Below are 18,825 nucleotides of genomic sequence, written 5' to 3' on the forward strand. Positions count from 1 at the left end.
CAGGCCATTTTGCACTAATGAGTTTAGTGGAAATTGTGTAATGCGCGCTCAGGCTGTGTGGCAAAAACATCTGCCCCTGTCCTCTGTTTTGTGGTTGTTTTTGGAGAGGGGAACTTGCTGCCTCCATCTCAAGCAGGCTTGAAGGCTTTCCTGAGCCCAATGTTCCTCTGATGTCCCGCAGCCTGGTAATTTAGCATGAGCCTAAGTGATCCTTTAGAAAAGGGCCCAAAATCTCCTTTTTCTGTTGTAGAAAGATTGTCTGCAAGAAGCTTTGGGTAAAAGCAGACAATGTGGTTTTGCTTTCTTTGTGCTCACCTGGACATGCAGGAGAACTGTCATCACCCTCCATGAGAGGAGAAACGTGGCTTCCCAGTTCCTTCCTGGGTGGCATCAGGGCAGCCGGTCGTGCTTTCAAACTGGTCCTGCTGGGAGGGGGGAAGGCAGGCAATGGGTATGACCCATGGGCTGGTGCAAGGGCCTGAGCTCAGCTCCAAGCTTGCCTAGCGTGGACTGGAGGAACATGGCTCTGGTTGCTCTTTACCTGTTGCCCTGACCTACTGGGCTGGATAAGTTGGGGTTTTTTTGGTTTATTTTTTCGTGGTGATGCTGATCACAAGCAGAGGATGTGATGCTCTACAGCCAGGCAGGCATCTTGGTAGGTGGCAATGACCCAGCAGACACAGCCCTAGGTTTCCCTGTGGGCAAGGGGACACCATCACCTCAACCCTGTGGAGATGTAGGTTCAGCTTACAAGATGTAGGCTTGGTTTAGGCCGTGCTTGCTAATCCCTCGTTCACCTGGGTTTTTTTGGGTTTGGTGGGTGGGTTTTTTTTGGTGTTTGTTTTTTTTTTGGAACATGAGCAAATCAAAGATGAAATTCCCAACTCCTTGCCTGGCTGGGAGAAGCCTTGGGAGAAAGTATTTTATAGGGGTGAGTTGGTGTGTTGCAAATCCCACAGAAATACCCCAAATTGACCTGACCTCTCTGCTGACCGGGAAAACATTCCTGCATTCCCCACACCATATTGCTGATGGTGGAGGTCATGGATCTGGACGCTCCTGGTCGAGCAGCTCGTTGCAATGATGAAGCTGTGTCCTTCCCCCAGGCTGCCTCTTTGGGATGGGAGTGCGGGAGCCTGTCCCCACAGTGCCAGGAGATGTGTCCCATCACAAGGTCTCTTCCTCCATTGTGTCCATGATGCTTAGCCTGATGCCATCTCTGTCCTGCTTTCTGTTGGCACTGCCAAACCTTGCAAACCTGTCCCCCTCTCTGGGTAGAAGTGTCTCTGGGGGATGTTTCCTTGGGGCCTCCCCCATTTGGGCTGGAGACCTCGTGGTCCTTCCTCGTCCCATAAGCTGCAACCTGGGGCCATTTCCTACAGGGGCCAGTCACTGCTGCTTTGGGATATCTCCATCTGCCGCACCACCCGTGGTGCTGCCATGCTTGAAGGGAAACAAGGGCTTGTTTGGGAGCAATCTCTTAATTTTACATGTAAGAGGTGGAGGCTGCTGCTCACAGATGCAGTGAGAAGTGACTGTGCTCTTGCTGTAGGTCGCAGTTCAAACCTCGGAGAGCAGGACCTGCGGCAGGACGGCGGCTCTCTGCAACCAAGGCTGGAGTTGAGGTAGGAAACCCGGGGGGGACATGGACTGTCACCTCCCAGACCCAGTCCTGCATGGGGCCCATCCCTTAGCACCTCCTTCATGCACCTGGGCTTTGGGATAATCGCTCTCCTTTCCCAGTTTCAATCTTTTTTTTTCCCTTCTGGCTGTTTCCCACAGGTCCCAAAGCCAAGTGATTGTGTTGCTGGAGGGGCTGCATCCCTCTCTGAAGAGCCTGGGGCTTTGGAGATGGCTGTGGGGGTCACCATGATGAGGGAGAGTGAGGAGAAAGAGCTGGACCCCCCTGTCCCACAGCAGCAAGGGGATGCCCGAGACTCGAAAAGGAAAAGAGAGAAGAAGCAAGAGCAAAGGAAGCAGCAGGGAAAGCGATTGAGAAAAGGAAGGAGCAAGAAGGAGGAATTTGAGGAAAAGCCTGGGGATGTGATGGAGGGCATTGAGGAGGAGGAGGAGGGTGCTGATGGGGGCAGGAATCGGGCAGTGGGGCAGGGCAGAGCCAAGCAAGGGAGCAACAGCACCCAGGGATGGGGTGATGGGAGGCAAAAGCAGGAGAAGGGGAAAGCAGAGAAGCGCAAGAAGGTGAAAATAGAGGGAGTGGAGAATATGGGGAAGAAGAAAATAAAGAAGGAAAAAATGTCTGAAGAGGAGCAAATGCTGGAGAAGATGGATGGAGAAGGAGAGAAAGGAGTGGGAGATGGACTGGAGGAGCAAGATGGGGTGAGAGAGGAAAGTGAGGATGGAAAAGGAATAAAGGAGGAAGAAGAGGAGGTGCATGAGAATGGGTCTGTCACTATCCTTCATCCCCCGAGTGCAGAGATTGGGCAGGAGGTGGAGGAGGATGAGACAGGGAAGGGACATGTGCCAGGGAAAGAGAAAAAGCGGAGAATCAAGGAGAAAAAGCTGAAGGAGGAAACAAAAGGGACGGGGAAGAAGAGCAAAGAGAAGACTGACGAAGAGGAGACCCTGGGGAAAACCCGGAAAAGGAAATCTAAGGAAGGAGGAGAGGAAAAGAACAAGAAAAAGGCTAAAAAGGAGGAGAAAGAGGGAGAAAAGAAAGAAGAGGCAGAAAACAAATGGAAATGGTAAGTGCCCTGTGTGCCTCTGGCCTGTGGGCAGGTCTGACCCTGATGCGATTGGGGTTTTAGTTTTATTTCTTGGGGTAAAACTGTGAAAATTCTTTTTATTACTATTTTTAACTGCTCAGCTGTATTTTCTTAAGCCTTGAAGTCAGCACTCTTGGCAGGAGGAAGGGGATGACATAAAATGGGAGGTCCTGAATACAAAATAGTACTTGTAGAATAGTGGGTTTTTACTAGTCTTATAGCAGTATGTACAATAATATTCTTCCTGAAATGGCTTTGGTGCCCAGCCAGGGAAGGGAGATGCTCATAGCTGGTGGAAGGAGATGATCCCCACAACCTCCTGTAATAAAAGGGCTTCCAAGACAGCAGGAACCATATCAGAGAGCTGTAGAGGAGATAAAGGGGCTGCAGTTCCCCCCACCACAACTTTTGCAGCAGTTTTTGGATGATTCTGGCAAGCTTTTTGGTAGCAGAGCGTTGGGAAAGGGTGTATGAGCCAGGTTGATGGATGCTCTATTTTATTATTATTTTTTTTAGAAGTGGCAGGAGTGGTGGTTTTAGCCACTTGGTGTCACTCTCTCCCAGAACACCCCAATATCTGGGGTAGAGAAGGAGCATTTAGGGGGCTGGATGCTTTGGACCCTGTCACAAACCTGGGCTACAGGGGGGCTGCTGGGGTGTTATTCCAGATGCGGATGTCCATGGGTGCCTGGACCTTTGGGACAGCTCTTGTGGGGCACAGGGTGGCATGAAAAATGGGACTAAGCAGCTTTTTTGCCAAGTAATGTCTTGTTTGGAGGGGGTGGGGGGGCTGGAGCCTGGTATGGAGGCGAGAGGCTGGTACGTAGCATCAGCTCGATTTGCAGCAGGTTTTTTTTTTCCCCAAAACACGTGTGGGACTACATTTCCCATAAGGCTGCGTTGCCCTGGCACGTGGGGAGTGCCACAACCTGGACTGCTTGGACACCGCGGTGGCTGGTCATGGCGATTCTTTGGGCACCAGCACCACCGTGCCCCGGTGTATAACAGGGTGGTGGGGCAGGATGCTTGGGGTGACCTGGGCATCCATCAGCCTCGCTGTCTCTGCGGGTGGTCGGTGGCATGTACCGGTATCTCTCCTCCTCGTTCCTTGGCCGTAGGATCCGTCCCCCCCAGTTCAACCCCTTCTGCCTCCGTCCGGGCTCGGGGGGCTGCAGCAGGTGAGTGTAGGCGATGATCTGCTGAGGTGGGGGATCGTGTAGGTTTGGGAGGAGAGACAGAGCCCCTGCAGCACCCTGCGAACCACCCTCGTGACTGCCTGTCTCTGAGATGTTCAGCCAAATTTTCTGTAACGTGCTGATTTTTCTTTAGTATCTTTTTTTTTTCTCCTATGTTTTCCTGGCACAATGCACCTTTTGATGCAACTGATTTTATTCCACTCCGCTTCCCGTGGGGAGGAGAAAAGTCAGAAATACTTCCGGTGCGCCGCTGAGCATAAAACACAGGGGTTTTTCTTCCCCAGGGTGAAATCTTGCTGTGTTTTTCCCAGCAATCCTTGTTTTCCCGGAGATGCCGGGGTTAATGGGCAGATAGGCGCTGAGCTGAGGGAGCAGATCTCTTCCCTGTCCCATGTGCTGCCATCAGCAAACTTTTCTGGCAGGCTTCTTGCACCCCTGACCTAGGTTATCTTTTTTAATGTTATTCCTCTGGTCTTCAGGGTGGGTGTCGTCATTATTTTTTTACTTTTTTTTTTTATTTTAAAGTTTGGTTATGTGTGGTGTTTTTTTTTAAAATCATTGTTTCTCAGTTAAGGTTCGTGGTGACTTTAAAATCCTAATTGCTCTGCAGGGAGGAGAGGTGTTTTAAGATTTTATTTGCATTAAGATCATGGGTATGAGTAGTATGGGGTGGTGGTCTCCTAGCCGTGAACGTGGGATGGTGTCAGCTCCTCCTCTGGAACAAGCACATGAGCCTTTTTTGTGTGCTTTTAAAAAAAAAATAAAAATAAAATGCGGTGAGGTCTGGGGAGGAAAGGGGGGAGTGTTTTAGCCCTTGAAGTCTGCTCAGTTCACACCAAACAACCTTTGTGGCTCAGCGGTGGGGTGTCTGTGCCTGCCCCTGTGGATTTGGCTGACCCATCCATCCTTTTGCTCTCCCCCTGCATTCCTCCATGTCCACCGCATCAAGCGTGTCCCCTTCCTCAAGATGTGTTTCCCTGGGTTGCGCTGCAGTCTTCCTAGTTTGAAAGCATGGGGAAACTGAGGCAGTAGCGGAGACAACAGGGTTTCACTTGGGTTTTATGGCAACCCTTGCTGCTCACAGAGCATCTTCCTGGTGTGACCTTGGGAGAAGGTCCCAGACCCTAGGGTGGAGATGCTCTCATGAGTCCCTGTGCATCTCTTCCAGGTGGGAAGAGGAAAAGAAAGAAGATGGGGTAAAGTGGACACAACTGGAGCACCGAGGACCTTACTTCGCCCCCCTCTATGAGCCGCTGCCGGATGATGTGCAGTTCTATTACGATGGTATGTCCACCTTGGGAGGGGACCTGGGGCCAGCTGAAGTGTTGATATCTTATGTGGTGGGGGGGAAGTATTGCAGACTGCAAATTTATTAAAGGGCCTAAATATCCCCTTGGGTAAAGCCTGAACCATGGGTTACAGCTTGGAGGGCTTTGAACTGGTAGGAGTCATGAGGTCATTGGGGGGCTAAGGAGCCCTTGACAGTTGTAGGGTGCTTCACGCATCCCCTCCATGCAGAACACCCTGGGACAGGGTGAGGGTTCCTGTGTGGCTGCCTGCAGCTGGTTTTAGGATGCTGTAATGCGAGTCCCAGATCCACATGTGGTTCTACCTCTGCTCACAGTCTCTCCTGGCTGCAAGATGTGCAGTGGTGGGGCTGGACCCTAAGTTTCTCCAGGGGAAGCGATGCATCTTGATGCTGTTGCCTGAAGTCCTTGTGTACCTCTTGTGAAGACAGACTGGAGGAAAAACAAAAAGAGAAATTTTTTTTCTCATTAAGATGCCTTTTGCGTTTGAGCTTTAAGTTGGCTCATGCATGGTTTCCCTGCAAGCTGGGAAAATGTGATTTTTGGTTTTGAGAGCTGCAGTCTGCCTGTCCCATGACCTCAGTGACTGACGCATCACTTGCCCTCCAAGACATTGCAGGGTTTGACTGGGCTGCTCTGAGCTCCTGGTCATGGCTCCCAGTGTTGACCCCAGGTCTACCACGCATCTCCTTAGAGCAATTCAGTGCATTGGTGAGGGGCTGAGATTGACATGATGGATCCAGGTCTCTGCTGTCCTCCTTGATTTCCTACCATGCCTCCCGGGCTGTCTTTTCTTCCCCACTCTCAGCTTCATCCCTGAACAGTTTTCTGATAGATCAGGTGAAGGGAGGCAAGAAGGACCTTGGGACTTCTCCAAGAGATGCTGGAGATGGGAGGGGACTGCAGCCCCATGGGGTCTTGGTCGTCCTAAGCCCCCCTCACTGGAGCTTCATATGCTCTGGGGGTTTTTTTACACGAGGGAAAAAAAAAAAATACCAGTTTGGGGAAATAAGGGGTCTGGCAATGCTGTCACCAGAGGGCACTGCTGGGACATTGACGTGGCTGTCAGACTTCTGTCTCTGAGGAGGAACCCTGGCAGCTGTATTTAATCCTTGCATGGGGTTTGGAGTTCTCTGTGGCCTCTGAGCTGGTGAAGACCTATCTGAGTGTGCATTTGGGCTGATGTCTTTGGCCTGGGATCTTGGGTGACTGGGCTTATTTCCTAAAGGTGTCACCACTCCTGGATGAAAATGTTTGTCTCCAGGGAACAGCCCTGAGTAGGGATGGACTGTGGCTGAGCTGGCATATGTAGGTTGTTGTAGGGCTGCTGTGAGGCTGTGACCCACCATGTCCTGCAGTTCAGCTGGAGATCAGGAACCCCAAAAACCAGAGTGTCTGGCGCAGGTAAGATTGAACCATTCCCTGGAGCTCTGCAGGGTTCTTTTCCTGCAGCTTGTCTAGAAAAGCTATTTCAAAGTATTGGTTCCCTAGGAAGAGTCAAGTTGTTCCTTGGCTTCACTTGATTGCTCTAGCCAAAGAGATCAGGAGAGGATGGGGGCTGTGCCTCTGAGAAATGATCCAACATCCACTGGACAACCCTGAGAGGCTCTTGTGTCTGTATCTGTTGCACAAGTCTTGTCTTTGATCTTCTTATGATTGCTCCATGCGCGTGGGAAAGGTCTTGAGATGAAACATCTCCAAGGGGGATCCTGGCTATCCAGCATGGTCCTGGAAGTGATCATAGTTGGAAAACAAACCTCTGTGTTATTCTGCAGAGCTAGAAGTTTAGAACTCATCATCGCATGGTGGCTGCTGAAAGCCCTGTGGCTCAGTGACTTTGACATCAATCAGAATTTCCTCTCCTGAAAAGGAAGATGAAGTGGGTGATTGCAGATGGTCTGCAGCAATGTCCTGCTGTGCTAAGCGCTCTGGGTAGTCATCCTCAGGCAAGGCCGAGTGTCCTGCCGGTGTCTGTTCTCACCCCTTATCCCTGTTTTGGCATTGTGAGCGTGAGGACTAGCCAAACAACTGCCTGGAGCTCTGAGGTTGGGCTGTCCCCATAACTGATGCTAAAGGTCCTCTCCCTTCCTAGGCAAACCCCTAAAGCTGAGCCTGGCCACAGAGGAAATCGCCACTTTCTATGCCAAAATGCTCGATCATGAATACACGACCAAGGAGATCTTCCAGAACAACTTCTTCAATGACTGGAGGAAGGTACTTTCCCTGTGAGGGCTTCCTTGCTGTCCGTCCTCTGCATTAAACCCACCATCCCCAGGCAGACCCTAGGCTGTGGTGTGGGATGGAGGGGAAGAGGCTTTTTTTGTGGCTTAGTTCTTTATTTATAATTATGAGATTCTAAATTATACGATTTATTTCCTTGCTGCTTGTGGGTTTGGGCTGGGGCTTGCTGTCTGCAGCATCCTTGAGGGCTTCACATTGGCATTTGTTCCCCCTCTGAGTTTTAGTGATGCTATGTAAGAAAGCAGGTGCTGGGTGTTGCAAACAGCTTCCCAAATGGTTTGGGGTATATGTCCCTCTGAAGGATTAACCTCATGGTCCCACAGCACCACAGCTCAGTCCTCAAATAAAAGCAGGATGCCTATTAGGGCAAGTTTACGTGCCCCCCAGATACCTTTTGGTGCTGCTTCTGCAGTCCCTGCAAGCTGCTTGCAGTCATGCTGGGGATCACTTGTTCCTGCAGCAGAGGTTAGAGGTTGCTCCATCCCAGAACTGGCTGTGCTTTGCTTCTCTGTGAATGCAGGCTCAGGTGTCCAGACATAGCCTGGCCTCCTGCCATGGCAGCTTTGTCTGCTCTTGGGTGGATGTGGCTAGGGTGGCTGCTTCCTCCTGATTTTTCTGAAGAACTGGCATGTGGGTCTCCATCTCCTTTTCTGTGAAGGAGAGGCATAAGCAGCAGCAGTGCAGAGTTGGTTTTGCCTCCTGGCTTTACCCAGCCCCTCTTATCTCTTGCTCAGGAGATGACCTTGAAGGAGCAGAACATAATCAAAGACCTGGACAAGTGCGACTTCAGGGAGATCCATAAGTACTTTGTGGACAAAAGTGAGGCACGGAAAGCACTCTCCAAAGAGGAGAAGCAGGTGAGGACTGTTTCCTATGACATCTGGGGCTGGCTGATCTGTTCTGGGACCAGCTTTTGAGGTATGTCAGCTCCTGCTTGTCTCCTTTCCTGGTGTTATGCCCTGCTCTGGGACCTTTTTAGCCTTTGGACCAACTCAATCTCTCTGTGACAATCACATCTCTCTTTGCTAAGTTTATCTGCAGAGGCTGCATGTTTCATGGCTTTTCAGGGTACCAGTCATCTTCAGATCATGATTCGGGCTCCTGCCCTGTTCAAAAGATGGTGGACCTTGCCAAGGAGCTGGTGGTGCACAGGCTTTACTCCATCAGCATCTCATGTTGGGACATCATCACCATGAGGATTTACAAAGTGGGTGGAGATAAGCCATTTGTTAGGAATGGACTTGGACGCATGCTCACCTCTTCCACCTTTTGAGCTCTGGCTTTCCAGCCTTGCTTTCTCCAGGGAAAGGAGGGTAGAGATGGGCAGGCACAAGTCATGGGGTTTTGTTTTCATCCTGTGGGATGGTGCTCATTTCAGAAACTGAAGGAGGAGGCAGATAAGATCCAGGAGGAGTATGGATACTGCATCCTTGACGGGCACCGGGAGAAGATAGGCAACTTCAAAACTGAGCCACCAGGGCTGTTCCGTGGACGTGGTGACCACCCCAAAATGGGCATGCTGAAGAAGAGGATCATGCCAGAAGATGTTGTCATCAACTGCAGCAAGTGAGCTGCCATGGGAAGAGCTGAACTGCTTTTGGGACTGGGATAAACAGCATATCTCTGCCCTGAGTTGCTGTGGGGTTTTGCTGTGCTGTTATCTCCTACAATCACTGCTTTGCACACCCTCAGGCTTGAACTCACTGGAGGCCTTCTATTGCTTCCTGGTCACCTCCAGATGTCTGCTTTGCAGTTAGGTCTGACTTCTAGTTTCTTTGTGGATGTACAGTGGCCAGGAAGCTGGTCAGCAGCTCCCATCTCACTCGTGCCCACACTGTTCACCCCTTTGACGAAGGAAAAACTCTGTACTCCTTATCCTGTACTCCTCTTCCAAATGAGCCATTCCTCCTCATTTTTGAGTCACTTGTACTGGTTGGAAGAATCAGGATACTCAATGGAGGGAGGAAAAGCAGTGATTGGGTTAAGAGTGTTTGTTCTTTAAGTTATGTGAGTTGGATTGGTCTTAAACCACCCATATGAGGACCTTGTGGCCTTGATTCAAAACACTCCCCACCAGCCCAACTAGTTCTGTTGTCCCCAGCATCCAAATGATAAAGACCTGATCCTGTTGAGCAATTTTGGGAGGGCTGTAGGTTTTCTATAAGTAAAGCTACCATGTGTTGACCATCCTTGGCTCACTGTGAAGAAGCAGTTGAGCCAATGACCTATTTCTTCTTCATGGTTTGAGGGCTCTAACCCTGCTTTACCCACAGGGACTCCAAGATCCCTGAGCCACCAGAAGGGCACAAGTGGAAGGAGGTGCGCTTTGACAACACTGTTACCTGGCTGGCCTCATGGACAGAAAACATCCAGAACACTTTGAAGTACATCATGCTGAACCCTAGCTCCAAGCTGAAGGTTGGGGTGATGCAGCTGTTTAGGCAGAGCTGTTGCCTTTTGGGACACTGGCTTTTTTTTTCCAGGTGGAAAGATTGGGGAAAGCAGATATGTGGCGCACCAACAAAAATGGGGAAAACTAAATTGGTGTGCCACTGGGTGGTGAGGGGAAAATGACAGAGATGAGTGTTAAGCATCAAGCCTATTCCAGGGGATGGATGGCTACTGGCGGAGCCATCCCTGTGCTGTGGTGCTCATGTGTGTCCAGGGAAGGCTGTTGAAAGCCAGGCAGGGGCTGAGAGGGTCTGCAGGGACCAGAGTCTATGGGGTTGAATTCGCTTATGCCAGTAAACGGAGGGTAGGGGGAGTTGGGATCACCATCTGTAGTGCCATGGGAGAGAGAGGGAGTGAACGCTGTGGGGAGGGAAAGGTGACTTAAAGCTATTTCTAGTCCTCAAAGCAAAGAAGGAAACTGTGTGCAAGTTGGGGACAACTGAGCAAGTGCTTTGTGTCATTCCACGTTGGTGGTGTCCAAGCAGCAGCGGCCATAGCCATGCAGCGTTTGACCACTTGGCTCCTCACCTGCTGTGTGCTGGCTGCTAGCTGGTGGAGGACACTATGAGCAGCTCGGACTTGGACAGGCTCCTCAGTCCAGCACAGCCAGTAGAGGCACAGAAACCCTGGATGAGCTGTTTCTTCTCTGATTTTTTCCATTTAATAGAATTTTTCTCAAGAAAACAATGGGGTTTGAGCAGTATTTAGTTGCTGGAGGTGTTCCCAGAACAGGGTTTGACTGGTAGGGGTGGAAGGAACATGGGGCACTGGGTGGAGGTGTCTCTGTCCCCCTCTCCAGGGGGAGAAGGACTGGCAGAAGTATGAGGTAGCCCGTCGCTTAAAGGATGTTGTCCACAAAATCCGTGCTCAGTACCAAGCCGATTGGAAGTCCAAGGAGATGAAGAAGCGGCAAAGAGCAGTGGCTCTCTACTTCATTGATAAGGTATCTGCAGCCTCATGCTGACCCCCAGGTCCCCTATCCACGTGGAGGTTGGGATTTGGCTTACCTGATCCACCCCACCCTGTAGTCTTTTGGTGTCTGCTGGTTGTACTAGCCAAGGTTGTTCACATGAGGAGTCTGGCAGTGATCGTGAAGGATGGTGACTCCTCCTATCTGCTGATGCTCGTGTGAGGATGCAGTTGTGTGGCAGTGCAGGGACTGTACTATCCTGGATTTCACCTGCATGTGTGTGTCTGCGTGATGGCCAAGTTCCCACTGGATAGCTGGATAACTTTATTTTGGGGGGATACTTTAGGATTTCTTAGAGCAGGGAAATAATCTCCTACTGGAGGCAGTCACTGCTTGGTTTCCATCAGGGTACCAGCAGCCATTTAGTTGAAGCACTGGCCTGAGAAAGCTTTCTCTTCTTTGGTTTTTTTTTTTTTTCTCTTCCTCTTGGTGTCCACATCCACTTTAATAACCTTGTAAAGGGGAACTGTGGTGGGCCAGGACGGATGACTTGCTCTCTCCTTCCAGCTGGCCCTGCGAGCTGGCAATGAGAAGGAGGAAGGGGAGACTGCAGACACAGTTGGCTGCTGCTCCCTGCGTGTGGAGCACATCAAGCTGCACCCCAAGCTGGATGGGCAGGAGCACGTGGTGGAGTTTGACTTCCTTGGGAAAGACTCGATCCGTTACTACAACAAAGTGTCAGTGGAGAAGTTGGTGAGTGGGGCAGAAATGGAGACAGTGGCCAGCATGGCAATTTGGTGCAGGATTAGCTGGGTGGCTTGGTTCTCTCAGTGGTCATCAGTCCCAAATGTGCATCTGAAATCCATTGCAAAGATGCTTCCTATGCTTTAACACCATGGCGACAGCATGTGTATGAGATGCAACGGTGCTGGGTGACAAGGGCACACATGCTGATCCTGACCTGGAGAAGGGGAGGAAGCTTGGGATATGGCTTTCAAGGTTGTTCTAGCCTATGAACCATGAGAGAAGAGAAGTCCTGGCTCTTGCTGGAGTATTGTCAGTTGACTAATGGGCTTTAGGACTTGAACTGTCCTAATTGATATTTTATTTTTTGCTTTGCCCATAGGATAGTTGATTTTTTGCGGGGAAACTGAAGTGCCAGGGTTAGCAGAGATGGGGGGAGGGGGGAACAGCCTGTGGCACCAGTGCCTTTGAGTGTCCCAGTGGCAGCACTTGAAGTTGAGAAGGTTGTTGATGGTGTGGGATGTGTGCTACACGAGTCTGAATTGAGTATATCTGGATGAGGAGGCAGGTGGAGATGAGGGAGATATTTGGGACTGATTTGCTCCTTGTTTGTGGCTGGGGCCATCTTTTCCTTCTCTTTAGGTGTTCAAGAACCTGGAGCTGTTCATGAAGAACAAGGACCCAGGAGATGACCTCTTTGACAGGCTCAATGTGAGTTGTCATCTCTATGTTCTTTAAATGGCACAGATGGCCCAGAGGGAGTAGAAGCAAACCCATGACACCCCTGTCCAGCCTGAAAACACCAAGGCTGTGGTGCTACATCAGTGTCATCCCTCACCCTGGTTTTAACTCTCTCCTCTCCAGAGACACCACTGTAACTGTTTGAACACCCTGTTGGGATGGTGTGATATTTTTTCCTCATCCTCTTTCTGCACTTGTAGCATCTCTGCTTCCCTGAATGCAGGTTTGGTGTTGGCTGCCTGCCTGCACCCACAAATAACCCATGTCCCGGCTAAAGAGGTGGCTTTCTGCTCCTTCTCCCCCCTAACTTACATGCTTGGGCTTTTTTTAGCCTGGAAAGGACTGCTGACACCCATGTTGCTCCAGACATTGCTGGAGGTGTCAAACCTCAGCTGCTTGATGCTTTTGTACCTCCTCGGGGCTCAGCAGAAGTGTGCGAGGCTGATGGAGCACAGAGGTGCTGGAGGGATGTGCAGCACCCTTCCCTCCTGAGCTTTTTCTCTGCAAAAACCTCCTCCCTCCTATATCCAGTATGGGACATAGGGTGCTGCCACCCGTGCTCCTCCTCCTCTACAAAGACACTTGTGCATCCTTCCTCTAAAGAGGCTGCTCTTCTCTGGTTATATAGGATTTACATGTGACAGGCTTTCTTGATACAAGTAAGGCTTCTTCTAAACCCTAGATGATTCCTTTTAGCATCTTCTGCTTCCAGTCCAACCGCAGCCCCATGTGCTCTGTAGAACAGATATCAGGTGTGATACAGGAGGTGGGATGTGTCCTCTTGGACATAGATGGGCAGAAATTGTTGAGTTCTAGAGAAATTCTTTGTGGGTTTAGGTGGAATTTGTGCCAGTTCTTGGTGAATGAGAACCTGATCCAACAAGTAGATCTGAAGGCCACAGGAGACTTAATACCTAATTTGATTGTTTAGGCAGAAGATGATTGCCTAAAAATCAAGTGCTTTCTTACCCTAGCTTCTGCTTGTTCTTTTTTCCTTCCCCTCCCACTTCGTCCTATCTTCCTTCGTCCAGACATCCATCTTGAACAGACACCTCCAGAGTCTGATGGATGGTTTGAGTGCCAAAGTGTTCAGGACCTACAATGCCTCCATCACCCTGCAGGAGCAGCTCAAGGCACTCACTAACTGTGAGTTACTAACAGTGTTGGTGGTGTCACCAGCTGCATTGTGGGAGGGCAGCGGGCTCAGCGGCGTCCATCCATTGCCTTGGGGTCCCTAGAACTGCCTGCCCCTCCTTGGCAGGTCATGCACCATGTTGTAGGGTGGTATGTAACACAGGGGGATGTGCAGCAGGTTGGGAACCATGCCAAATTGTTACCTGCTTGGGGACAGTCTAACTGATAGACAAGATGGGAGTATTCCCCCACCCCTTTCCTTGTATTGCTAGTTGGTTGCATTACGCAACCTGCACATGGGTCGGGGCAATCTCAAGCACAACTACAGAGTGGGTGGAGAATGGGTTGAGAGAAGCCCTGAGAAGGACTTGGGAGTGTTGGTTGATGAGAAGCTCAACATGAGCCAGCAATGAGTGCTTGCAGCCCAGAAAGCCAACCATGTCCTGGGCTGCATCCCCAGCAGCGTGACCAGCAGGTCAAGGGAGGGGATTCTGCCCCTCTGCTCCCCTCTGGTGAGACCCCCCTGCAGTGCTGCATCCAGCTCTGGGGTCCCCAGCGCAAGAAGGACATGGAGCTGTTGGAGCGAGTCCAGAGGAGGCCACGGAGATGATCTGAAGGCTGGAGCGCCTCTCCTGTGAGGACAGGCTGAGAGAGTTGGGGTGGTTCAGCCTGGAGAAGAGAAGGCTGCGGGGAGACCTTCGAGCCCCTTCCAGTCCCTGCAGGGGCTCCAGGAAAGCTGGAGAGGGGCTGGTGCCAAGGGCAGGGAGTGACAGGCCAAGGGGAATGGCCTGAAGCTGAAGGAGGGGAGATTGAGATTAGATATTAGGAAAAAAATCTTCCCTGTGAGGGTGGTGAGGCCCTGGCAGAGGGTGCCCAGGGAAGCTGTGGCTGCCCCTGGTTCCCTGGAAGTGTTCAAGGCCAGGCTGGATGGGGCTTTGGGCAACCTGGGCTAGTGGAGGGTATCCCTGCCCATGGCAGGGGGGTTGGAACTAGATGGGCTTTGAGGTCCCTTCCAACCCAAATCATTCTATGATTATTTTTGCCTGCCTTGGATAAATGAGTTATAAGGCCCAGTATCAGATTCGGTGATGCTTAAGTGTCTTTCAAGTTTGACAACAGGCATTGCTCTTCCCTTTAGAAATGATGGGAAAGGCAAACAAATTGTTGTGGTTTTGGTCTGTTTCTTGCCTTCTCCAGCTCCTAGAAAGGAGATATAGTAATGCTTCTGTTTATTTCCAGCTGAAGACAATGTTGCGGGAAAGCTACTCTCCTACAACCGAGCTAACCGAGCTGTGGCCATCCTGTGCAACCATCAGAGGTCTACACCGAAAACCTTTGAGAAGTCAATGCAAAACCTCCAGACTAAGGTGAAACAGACCAGAGTGCCCAGACCTGATCTTGCTGCTGGTTTTTGTTTTTGGGGTAGAGGGAGGGTGAATAACCTGATACCTGAAGAGATCATGTTGATCAGATGTGGCAGGGAATGAACCAGGATCAGTGCAGAGACATCAGAAACCCAGGGGTGGAGATGGATGGGGTAAGCTGAAATGCTGGATGAAGCACACTTGGCACAGAGTTTGATTTTTTGGGGGTTTTTTTTTTAATCACTTGGTATCTTCAGACTAAGCTGGGTGCCTCTTGTGATGGCACAGCTTGGATGCAGGTGGCTCAGGACTAGGGAAATTGGTTTTCTCAGCTGGCTGTTTGCAGGAGGGCCAGCTGAAATTTCATGGGTCTGCTATGGAAATACCTCGAATTACTACTTTTAACTGTCCTCAGCCTTTGCTCACACTCTGCTGGTGAGCTTGGGACTTTGCAGAGGGCTCCAGCACTGTCGTGAGCCAGTCAGTCTCAGGCAGTTGCACAAGAAGAACAGATAAGAGCTGCAAATGTTTCTTGCATCAGTGCTGTGAGGACCTTTTGCAAGATACTAAGAAAAGCTTGAGCTCCAGCAGGAGCTGGAATAGGGCTGGTGAGAAATTGAGGAGCAGTGTGGCAAAGGAAAGGGAAAGGAGGCAGATGAGACCTCCAGTGAGGAGAGGAGCATGGGCTGACTTTGTATTTACCTTCACTAGATCGATGCCAAGAAGCAACAGGTGGAGGAAGCCCAGCAAGAGCTGAAAAAAGCTGAAGATGAGTTTGAAGAGACAAAAGATGCCAAAGCAGAAGCGTGAGTGGCTTCCTTACCATCCTCTTTGCGCAGACATCCCTCTGCAAAAGGGTCTATGGATGGGGATGGTGCAGTCCAATGTCCTACGTGCATCTCATCAGAACTGAAATGCCCACATTGGGTACCAGGTGCCTCCTGTCCCGTGGCAGCCTGGCAGATGGGTGGAGGCCTTGTGAAAGGTTTCATGCAACAGTAGGATTGCAAAGAGCTCCTTCAGGAGTATTTCTTTGTGATAGGGCACATGTCTCTGCATACTTGGACTTCAATCCAAACTGTTGGCTTGGAGTTATCCTACAAATGCCATGGTGCGAAGGATGCCTGGCTTGGGGTTGAAGCTGGGGATGCGCAGACCAGCCCTGATGCTTGGTTTTCTTGTGGGATGCTTGAGCGGGGGATTGTGTCCTGTCTGATCTCTGCAGTAGTCATTATGTGAGGTCTGTCCAAATTTGTGCCCCCTCCCAGAGCCCAGATACAACTTCCTGCCCAGAGACGGGAGAAGGCTTGAGGAGAGAAATGAGGCTTGTATTTCATGTTTTACTCTGGGGTTTCTTGTTTTCTGCCCATGCCTTGTGTTGCTGAGATGCAGAGTGGGTTGTTGGATGGTCGTTGCTCATGGAGCCTGGATTTGAGGAGGTGGTCTTTGGGTGCTGGCTTCTGTGCTTGCCCCACTTTGGTAACAGTAATTCTATTTTAAGAAGTGTCTTATGAGGTCAATGTCCTTGAGAAGTGGGTTTGTGCTGAATGGCATCTTCCACTGTGCCATTCTGGAGTATTTCTAGGCTCAAGTCTTTTATAGGACTTATGGTGAGTGTAGAGGCTGCTCTGAGCTGAAGCTTGCTGGCTTCCCATCCTGCTCCCAGGCAGCAGCACACCAGAACTGCTCTGCATTTCACCTCTGTTGCATCTTTTCCCCTTTAACGTGCTGTCTGGGTTGCTCTTCCTCTGCCCTCAGCAATGTGGAGAAGAAAAAGAAGCTGTTGAAGCGCCTGGAAGAGCAACTGGCCAAGTTGAACGTCCAGGCCATGGATAAGGAGGAGAACAAGCAGATAGCTCTGGGCACGTCCAAGCTGAATTACCTGGACCCCAGGATTAGCATAGCTTGGTAAGTCTTGGGCATGCTATGGGGCAGATCTCCCTTTAGACACATGAAGATCACCTAGTACTTTCTGGGGAGGGGGATAAACGCATACCTGAGCCTTTTGGGGAAAGGAATAAATTTTGTTTCAACCCAGAGAAAACTGCCCAGCCCCTGGAGGTGTTGGGGGAGGTCAGCAAAATCCAAAGCTAAGGGTTCCTTTGCTGCAAATAACAGTTTACAGGATGTTCCTTGTGGGTTTAGAGCAAGAAGGGGGCATTTTGTGCCACTGCTTATAAAGACATGCAAAATTAATTTCTTAAGGAGCTTGGGGCTAAGGAGTTTGTAAGAGTGAAAGATGCTGCACCCTGAGTGGAGAGGACCACTGTGGTGGGAGCAGAGCGGGATGGCTAGCAACATCCCCACGGCTGTCCTGTGGTCTGTACAGGTGCAAGAAGTTCGGCGTGCCCATCGAGAAGATCTACAACAAGACGCAGAGGGAGAAATTTGCCTGGGCAATCGACATGACCGATGAGGACTTTGAATTCTGAGAAAAAGTGCCTTTTGTGTTAAGTGGTGCTCGTTTGGTGCTGTTGGAAGGCTTTTTTTTTTACATGCTGTTGGAGGGGTGGGGCTGGGGAGTTATCTAATGAACAAGTTCGATACGGGTATTTTGTGCCTTTTTAGTATACACAACACTGGGTTTCTAGCTGAAACAGGTATTGCTAGTTGTGACACCAATCCTGACTGCAGTGACTCTGTGAACTTTTAATTCCTCTTCAGAGTTGCCGAGTGCTTTGGATCTTTTCTTTCTTCCTCCGGAGTCTGGGAAGAAGATTGAATGAGAGCCTTAATTGTGCTGATAAACAAGATTAGATCTAATCCTACCTCCTTGATGTAGTGGAGCTGTGATGCCCTTTTCAGACTTTCTGAATTGGCTTGATGGGGAAACACAAGGCAATGACAGCGCTGAAATAGGCAGCTGCAGTATGAGACCTGGGCTTGGGTCAGGGGTGCACTGAGAGGAAGGGAAAGATCTCAGGGTTTTACACGTGAGGGTATTTTGTGCCCTTTTGCCTCCAGGAGAGGAGAAAATTATGCAATTGCACAAACACAATGAAAAAATGTTGTGGGAGGGAGCGAATGTCACAGCAGGAAAAGGAGGGGGAGGGGAAGGTGCTGGCCTCACATTGGAGGGCTGAAAATCACCTTGGCATGAGTAAGGTGTACTTTAATCACCCCTCTGTGTTCAAAGGTTGGTCTGGGAGAGGACATCTCATTCGGGGCCGTATTTTCTTTCCCCTATTTCCTTCAGTTGGCTCTGGCTTGGCTCGCCGTATCGGTAGCAGAAACTAAACTACCCAGCTACAGATTTAGCAATAGGAAAGGATGATGCTGGGCTGGACCGGGCTCCAGTGGGGTGTGAGCGTGCTGGGGAGTGGTACCAATCCTGCTGGAGCTGTGTCTGTGTTGGGATACCAGCTTTGTCATCAGGTTGCATCCTCCCCAGTCTGCTCCTGCTGCATGGAGCAGGCAGGGACCGATAACATACGCTGCTGGTGCTTGCAGCCTAATTGGCTGCTTTTCAGAGGAAAAAAAAAAAGTGATATCAGCATGTACCTGGCAACAGTTAGCCTATGTGCCAGCAAATCTCAGGTGTAAGCAAGCTGTTGCATTGGCAGCAAAGCCTTCTGGCATCTCAGGGCTGATGTTCAGGTTGCTGTATTCCAAAGCTCTTGGTGCTTCCCATGTGTTCATTTACAGCCACTTGTTCTTGTGTTTAAACTATTCCTATTTTGGTTGGAAGTCAGGTACTTCAAATGCATTTCATTAAAACTGAAAGTGATTTTTTTCTGAGTATCGGTGACTGGAGGTTTTTTGCAACTCATCCAAGATGCAGTTCTGCTGTGAGCTGATGTGCAGAGCTCTGAGCCAGGGCTCTGTCTCTGTAATGGGGTCTGTGTATGCTCAGTTGTCTGCAGGGGATTAGGCTTGGTAGGAAATCCTTTGCCTTCAAGCAAAGAGCCTGCCTGCAGACTTCAAAAAAACATTTTTACATGGTCCCTAAGTGTCCATATGTAAAACTGAGCCACCAAAATTGAATTGCTGCATGTTATCAGAGCCGTGACAAAC

At 50.3% G+C, this 18,825-nt stretch overlaps 1 protein-coding gene across 3 annotated transcripts; it reads left to right on the forward strand.

The window, feature by feature from the left end:
• Window positions 1-3,632: 3,632 nt before the first annotated feature.
• TOP1MT (DNA topoisomerase I mitochondrial) lies at window positions 3,633-18,545 on the forward strand. Of its 3 annotated transcripts, none has more exons than XM_010307302.2 (14): window positions 3,633-3,901; window positions 5,088-5,203; window positions 7,319-7,440; window positions 8,202-8,324; window positions 8,846-9,033; window positions 9,741-9,885; window positions 10,718-10,861; window positions 11,396-11,581; window positions 12,215-12,283; window positions 13,345-13,459; window positions 14,687-14,814; window positions 15,523-15,617; window positions 16,570-16,719; window positions 17,141-18,545. In XM_010307302.2, the coding sequence occupies exons 1-14, from the start codon at window positions 3,804-3,806 to the stop codon at window positions 17,241-17,243; spliced, it is 1,782 nt and encodes a 593-aa protein (XP_010305604.1). In that variant the 5' UTR covers window positions 3,633-3,803; the 3' UTR covers window positions 17,244-18,545. The 3 variants fall into 3 exon arrangements, with proteins under 3 accessions (XP_010305604.1, XP_075599298.1, XP_075599299.1); XM_075743183.1 differs by lacking the exon at window positions 3,633-3,901 and adding an exon at window positions 4,188-4,399; XM_075743184.1 differs by lacking the exons at window positions 3,633-3,901; window positions 5,088-5,203 and adding an exon at window positions 6,355-6,630.
• Window positions 18,546-18,825: the final 280 nt, after the last annotated feature.

This window comes from Balearica regulorum, chromosome 2 (assembly GCF_011004875.1).
Source record: "Balearica regulorum gibbericeps isolate bBalReg1 chromosome 2, bBalReg1.pri, whole genome shotgun sequence".
In the NCBI taxonomy this organism is placed as follows: Eukaryota; Metazoa; Chordata; class Aves; order Gruiformes; family Gruidae; genus Balearica; species Balearica regulorum.